The 7454-nt window shown below is 41.9% G+C and overlaps 1 protein-coding gene across 1 annotated transcript; it reads right to left on the minus strand.

The window, feature by feature from the left end:
- Window positions 1-187: 187 nt before the first annotated feature.
- On the minus strand, window positions 188-6855 carry f9b (coagulation factor IXb). The gene is made up of 8 exons (XM_030069038.1): window positions 6750-6855; window positions 5619-5797; window positions 5488-5512; window positions 5264-5377; window positions 3935-4066; window positions 1714-2138; window positions 1180-1312; window positions 188-766 (listed from the first exon to the last, which is right to left on the minus strand). The coding sequence occupies exons 1-8, from the start codon at window positions 6835-6837 to the stop codon at window positions 207-209; spliced, it is 1656 nt and encodes a 551-aa protein (XP_029924898.1). The 5' UTR covers window positions 6838-6855; the 3' UTR covers window positions 188-206.
- Between the last annotated feature and the right edge of the window lie 599 nt (window positions 6856-7454).

The raw sequence follows: 7454 nt of genomic DNA on the forward strand, positions 1-7454 counted from the left end.
AGACAGTCAAAACAAACATTGAAAAACACAAGAAATCATAACTGAAAACAAAGTTCTAAATGGCTGAGCTGATATAGATAAATGCTTAGTTTTTCGACATTACATATATGAACTGCTGATTTCTTGGCCTTGTACTGTTCATACATATTTTAGTCAAGGCACTGGCTGTGTGTGTGTGTGATAGCTTTGCACATTTTGTGTTGTCACTATGAGCTAATTCGAATCCCTGTGGTCTGACTGATCCACGGGTAGTAACGTGACACGCGGGTGTAGACGCCATACTTTCCCTCCTTGGCACAATCCTCCCCCCAGCTAACGATGCCTGTCAGGAACCAAGTGCCTTTGTAATTGCTAGCATGGGGGCCTCCGCTGTCCCCCTGACACGAATCCATCGGTTCGCTGTGGTAACCTGCACAGAACATGAAGCGTGTGATCTGTTCTCGGCTGCTGCCTTTACACCGAGTCCGTTCAACATAGGGGACCTCCAGCTTCTGCAGCTTTCTTGCCTCTGGGCCCTGAAACCTCAGCTTTCCCCAGCCGCTCACCAGGGAGGTACTGGCCTCCCTTAGCAGGGTCTCCGTGAAGTCCTTTGGGCCCAGACAGATGGGACGGCGCTGGTTGGACAGTTCCACAGGAGCGCTGAGCTTCAGCAGGGCAATGTCGTGGTTGTACTGTGACCTCTGGTCATTGTAATGTGGGTGGATGATCTGCTCTGCCACAAAATGGTCTTTCTCTGTACCCTCTGACTTGTGCAGATCATGTTCACCTAAATGGAGGGATTGAGTTGACAGAATAGCCTCACAATGTGATTTCGTTGAAAACATGCTGAAACAATCTTTGTTTAATAATGAACATAATCTAAAAGAACTTTAGAAAAGGACAGGAGGTGTACGTTATGGTGTAAGCAATCAACAAGATCACTGAAAATCACTAAAATTGTGGAAGGTGTGTTAAAATTTGGAGATGATATTCAACAAGTGCAAGAATTGTGAAATCCTTTATTGTGTCTCCTTATGTGAAAAGATGTTTCAAAAAAAGATAACTACCCTTTAAGAAAAAGGATGACGCCAACTATAATAATTTAAAGCCACTAACTAAAATAACTGTAAGTAGATAATGCCCTTGATAGTCTATATTTAAGAGATAGAGAATGAGATAAGGATTTTTTTTTTCCCGTACCTACTCTGACGAAGAAGCCTCCTGCAGCAGTTTTTCCCTCTGTCAGACAATGGGCAGCGGTGATGACCCACACCTCACTAAGCAGCGAGCCTCCACAGAAAGGCTCCTGTTTCTGAAGGCTCATCAGGGTTACCTGCAAATTCACACAGGAAAACAAAACATAATCAAATAAGCAGAATAACAACAGAGAATAGGACGGTTTCTCTTTTCTTGTATATGCTGTGCTTCATTCTCCATCTTGTCACCATGCCAGTCTATCCTTCCATCCTCCTTCCTGCCTGGTTATCTCTTCTGCTGTGACGACTCTGCCTTGTGAATACATTTAGATAGTAGCTGTTGTTAACTAGAGTGGCTTCCCATTATACCTTTATATTTGGCCAGTAGATGCAGGTAACACCTTTTGCAGTAAATAAAAGCATAACCTTATCTCACCTACCCAACCGCATCCATTCTTTTTCCATTCTCTTTTGCCTTCTTTGTTATTTCTCTCTCTCTGCGTTCCCTGCCTTCTCTCCGACCTGCATCCCTCCTTACCTGCCAGGGGATCTCTCCAGGACTAGCTTCATTGCCCCCAACAATCCTCTTGTCCTCGTTTTGCTGTTCTGTGATGGTAGGCATTGTGGCGTAGAAAGCCCAGGACGGCAGCTGCTTTTTGTCTGTGGTGTCACTAGAGGGCGTGTCTGAGACGTTGCTAACCTCGCTGCTGTTCGCAAGAACCTCAGTTGGGGTTGGCGTGGCACTCACAGCAGAGTTTAATAGACGTGGCTCTAGTACAGAGGCCAGAGAGGAGTTCAGCGGATTGGAAACATTGACCGGGAGGTCGTAGTCTTCATATGAGAATGTGTCATTGAAGTCAAAGTGCGTGTCCTGCAGGGTGCCGTTGGATTTCATTTTAGGGGTGTGTGTCCCGCTGGATGACCTGACGTTCAAGGTGGTCACGATACCACAGGAGAAATGTTCTGAGGGGTAATGGAGATAAAATATAGAGATTCAAAGATATATCAATTTTTTTTTTTTTTTTTTTTTTTTCCACAGCTGTAGCTTGTAGGTTGTTGCTACCCTGCACACACCCACTGGCCCTCCAGTGGCCATGCAAGAGTCTTGGGGTGGTGCATGGGCTAAATGGGTTTAATTGAATAACAGGTAGAAAACATGATATGTGCATGTGCATTTGTTCTTTACTGTGAAGCACTTTGGTCAGCTGTTGTAAATGTGCTATAGAAATAAACATGACTTGACTTGACTTGAGTTCTAAAATGTGACCGCTTGCTTTGGGAAAAGATTAGCAGAAACATAAAGTATGAATTTAGCAGATATGACTCTAAACATGCAAAATCACTGGTGTGGTCCTTGAATGGACAGTTTCTGTAAAGGCAGGCCTAGTCATATGTAGACTTTTATAAAATCCAATAGAGGATGTCTGCAGCCTTGGAGCTGCAATGAGAGGACCCTCCACAGTGAAAAGACTGCAGCAAGAAGACCCTTGTCCATGCCTGATGAAGCACTACCTAGCAGTCTTGTTGTTGCTGCCATAGCCATAACTATATCTCTGTAATTTTAGAAGCCTATGTTTGTCAGGAGAAGAGGGTAAGGTTAGATATGGCAATGCCACAAACTTCACCCTTGTTCACATGAGGAACACTGAGCATCTTCTAACAGCACTTCTCCGGTTTTAGCTCCAAGACCACAGTCAGCCCCCACTCATAAAAGCTGCACTTGGCAAATCTGCACTTTGATGGTACCAAAAGGCAGCAAGAGGTAATTCTTTGAATTTTACAGACTGTAATACCTTGGAATCATGGTACCTGATGGCAATAATCTTGAACATTGTAATTTTAGTGGACAAACTGAGCCTGGTGTCACCCATCAGGTTTGACTGGATGAAAGGAAATTGTGTTTTTATGGTCGCCACCATATTTTGGAGATTAAGGAACCAAAACAAAAGAAATGGTGTAGCCAAGGTGGACTTTTTGGTGAGAAGCTGGATTATGGCTTTACTGACTTGTAAAGAAATGGGAAGTATTTTGGAGTTGTTCTGGAACCAGCCACTAGATGGAATAAGAGGAAAAGTTTCCGAAGCTACCTCTGCCTTGGCTTCAAAATTCACACATGGTTTGGAATGCTTGAGTAAATTGTAAACATCATGCTTATGTTTATGTTTACCCGTCTGTAATGCTTTATACCAAGGGGTATAAAAGGCACAAGAGGCCAGCGAAGCCAGCAATCTTTATATTTCTCTCTTGAGTTTCCATACTGTACATTACCATCAGTGTACAGGGGATTTTATTTGGGCCAAGAGGGTGAATTTACATGGTCTCAGTCAGCGGTTGGTGGGACGCTCTTCTTCACTGCAGCCTACTGTAATGTACTGATGATCTAGTGTGATATAGACTGATAATATGGGTGTATAATTTTGCCTTAAAAATTGTCTAGAGCAGATTTAATATGCTAGTATGGCCATAAAGAGTGTATTGTATCGTTCACATGTGATGAAAGGGGTGTAGTACACTTACCTAATGAATGCTTATCTCCTTTTCTCTAGGCTCCACAATTAATAAAATATGTACAATGTGTATGCGGCCTAAACGTAATGTGCGTCATAAAGTGTATCATTTAGTATGTAATACATTAACAGTTGTGATCAGGAAGGCAAGAATATAACAAATACACTACTTTCTCAATAATAATAATAATAATAAAAAATGAATACAACTGTATGTGGTTTGTGGATTGTGCAGTGATCCTCTTATTTTACCTGCAGGCTCACAGCTCTTCTTGTCTTGACCAAGTGTGTAACCTGCAGCACACTGGCACACAACATGACCTGACTGCATAGCACAGAAATGGGAACATCCACCATTGTTGACTGAGCACTGCTTGGCTACCTCTGGAAACAAGCAAGAAAAAAAGAGGTTAATCTACGGATCGATCAATAGATGCTCTATCTACACTTGAACTGAAGAGTAATATGGTTGTTCATTTGCTGACTAAGTGTCTTTGCCCCATGAACCACAAAAAACTCTGGGTTGTTGATATGAAAGTGAAGACGCTACCGCTCAGTGCTACCAGTCTCTCACTTAAAGAATATTAGATTTAATTTTTGTTGGATGAAACAAGTGGATGTATGCTCATCCAAACTACTCTGGGATCAGGAAGCAGATAAAGACACAACTCGTGTAGGACATCTGCATACTGAATAAAAGCTGTTTACAACGCTGGTTACATACCTCTAGGAATCTGAAATAGCATTTATTCACCTGCCATGGAGCAGGTGAATAAATAAGGGATGTTACAAGGGAGTTACATGGCTTAGCTCAAGACCAGTTCTCTATCAGACTTTATGTTTTGCAAGCTCTTCTTAAGAACTTGCGAAATTTTCTTCTTAGGTTGCCTTTACAAGTAAAGCTCTATCCTAAACCTGCAGTAAGCGAATTCTGACCACTAGAGGGTGTTAAGAGCACACACACAGTCAGTCCTGCATCTCCTTTCACAAAACTGATGATAATGTGTGCTTTGGGTGGAAGCATTTCACTCTTTCAAGGCTTCTGTCAGATTACTTGGATTATTTTGTCTCTGACCTCCAGTTTGGAAATGTCATGAAGCTGCAGACCTTCAGCTACAAGGATAGCTGCTTGGAATTAACTTTTGCTGTGGCTTCATCGCTGATTGCAGCGACAGAAGCGCTTGTAAGATAGATCAGAAATTTGGATGCATTTGTGTGCAGCATGTGTGGTTTCAGAGACACTTAAATGAAGCTGAAGCAGCGAGGGGGTGTTGAGGAGGGCAGAGGAGGAGCTCATTTTAGGGCCACTCCAAAAGTTTAGAAAGTTCACACCAGGAAATAACAACATGCTGACTGTGAACTGTATGCAGGAAAGAAGACCTAGAGTGTAAAGCACTTTGTATCTCTATTTTAAAGGTGCTACAAATAAATGTTATTAGTAGTATTACTATTACTATAATGACTTTTACATTGCCAGTTGTCATTTTACTGTTAAAAAAAATCCTATGATACTGCTTGATCTAGCTTTAAGAGCATTTCTGTGATCCAGTCTAGGATTAAAATCCAGTGTGTTAAACTCACCTATCTCACAGTTCTTTCCACTGAAGTCTGATGTGCACCAGCAAACATAGGAGGCGATTCCATCTTCACACACACCTTCATTCTGACAAGGATTTGACAGGCACTGGTCCTCATCTATGGACACACACACACACACACACACACACACACAGCTTTAAGGGTGACCATTATTCATCATATGCAGCTCAATTTTTTACAACATGCTGTCATTCAGTTGTGCTTACCAGTGTAATTGACCCAGAACTCCATCTGAAAGAGAAACAGACAGATTAGTGACAAACCTCTTTGCTTGATGCCCAAACACACTAACACATGTCACTAAGCATGTCTGAATTCATGTGTGTGCGCCACCTACAGTCTTTTCGTCGTTCTCAAACACCTCCCTGGCCTCCTCCATATTGCAGACCTCCTCTTTACACTCCCTCTCCAGGTTGTCTTTGTTTTTAAAGGGCAGCTCCTCCAGACCGCCACTGTTGTACCTCCGAAAACGACGTAAAACCATAGCTGCCGACTGCTGAGACACAAACACAGAACCTGAAAACAAAACAGAAGACAAAGGGAGGATGATTTAAACAACTGTACTCTGGTATTTTTCTCTATCTGCAGTCCTCAAGTTACTTTAAGATAGCATTTGACCAATATATGTTTTTAAGACCTATACTGATTCCACTATTTTTATTTTTTTTTATCTGAAACTGCTGATAGCCGATATTGTGTGCTGATATATAATATCATAAATTTAAATACATTCATACTCTTGATATCAAACAGTTTGAACATGGACATGGTGAGATCTAATATTCAAGGCTGGCCCAAGGATTTTTGTTACCCTAAACAAAAAGTCCATATGGGGCCATTATTTTCATTCAACATGGCCATATTCTCAGGGCTTGTCATATTCTATGAAGGGCAGAGTGCACTCATCTCATGGACATAGTTTATTATCTCTAGGTATGAAGGTGTGTGTCTCCATCTAACAAAGTCATATTCAGTGTTGAAATTTTATGTTTCTTAAAACAAACAAACAAAACTTTCCAATGTTACTCAACATGTTTCCAGAATTTTCTCAGCTCAAGTGTAATTTTCTTGGTACTCTAATGCTGATCTGCTGTGCCCAGAATAAACTACTGAAAAGGGTGAAACTGCATGGGAAACAAATGGGATTATCTCATCTTCCTCTCACATGTTTTGCAAAAAAGAACATTTTAAGACAAAATAGAAACTAAATGACTGAAGATGGAGATTTTTTTTTGAAAACAAGCACACATCAACTCTGTTGGTGTCAAATGTTCTCTTAAAAGATTTTGAGAAGGAAAAACTGCCTTAACCCAAGTTCTGCCTTCTGGTAACGGGGCAATCCAAAGATCAATCCAAAAATCAGTCCACTGCCTGACCACCAGGCTCTTCCTGTATTCCCCACCCTCATGTCTTTGGCCTTTGGCTCCCTCCTGCCTCTTCAATCCATACCCATTCCCTCAACACTTACCTGTGTTTTCCTCAGTGACTCCAGCCGCGAGCCCGCACATCTCCAGCAGTAACCCAGCGGTGAAGGCCAGCAAACAAACCCGGGCCATCTTGTTACTGTCGATCACTTTGTTTTTTTCTATTTTATACCATAGAGCTGAAGCCTGAACTTGCCGCTCCACAGACTGATCCAATACTCCAAAGTACAACAACACACTGTTTGCTCACCTGGGAGGCCGCTCAGTTTGCGTGTGTTTGTATGTGTGTTTGGGGCTATGTGTGTGTTTCTGTCTATGTGATAAAAAGAGGAAGAAACAGAGCAATAGAGAGAGATGTATGGCTAGAAAGCGTGCGACAAAGATGGAGTGTGTGTGTGTGTGTGTGTGTGTGACAGAGAGATAAATGAATGAAGCAAGAAAGCTTGAGGAAAATGTACCTTTATACATTCTGTTTAGTTCCATGTCATATCAAAATTGAGTAACAACAAATATTGACTGCTGAAGAGAAAAAAGGCCAGCTGTGGACAAGTACGTGTGTGTGTGCATGTGTGTGTGTGGGTGTGTGTGTGTGTGTGTGTTTGTTGATAACACCAGCTGTTAATAATGTAGTAATTCAGGATCTTGTCTGATAAGCAGCTTTTGCTATGTCATGTACGTGATGGTGTCCAGTGGAATAAACAGACATGTGTGCATGTGTGCCCACACACACACACACACACACACACACA

This window comes from Myripristis murdjan, chromosome 14 (assembly GCF_902150065.1).
Source record: "Myripristis murdjan chromosome 14, fMyrMur1.1, whole genome shotgun sequence".
Lineage (NCBI taxonomy): Eukaryota > Metazoa > Chordata > Actinopteri > Holocentriformes > Holocentridae > Myripristis > Myripristis murdjan.

Bases quoted from the DNA above. Each gene is read 5' to 3' on its own strand.
- f9b (XM_030069038.1), bottom strand. From the start codon at position 6,837: ATGGCCCGGGTTTGTTTGCTGGCCTTCACCGCTGGGTTACTGCTGGAG. The intron at 4,067-5,263 runs GTGAGTTTAACA...GCTTGTTTCCAG, and splicing joins TGGAAAGAACTGTGAGATAG to AGGTAGCCAAGCAGTGCTCA. The intron at 767-1,179 runs GTACGGGAAAAA...CCCTCCATTTAG, and splicing joins AGGCTTCTTCGTCAGAGTAG to GTGAACATGATCTGCACAAG.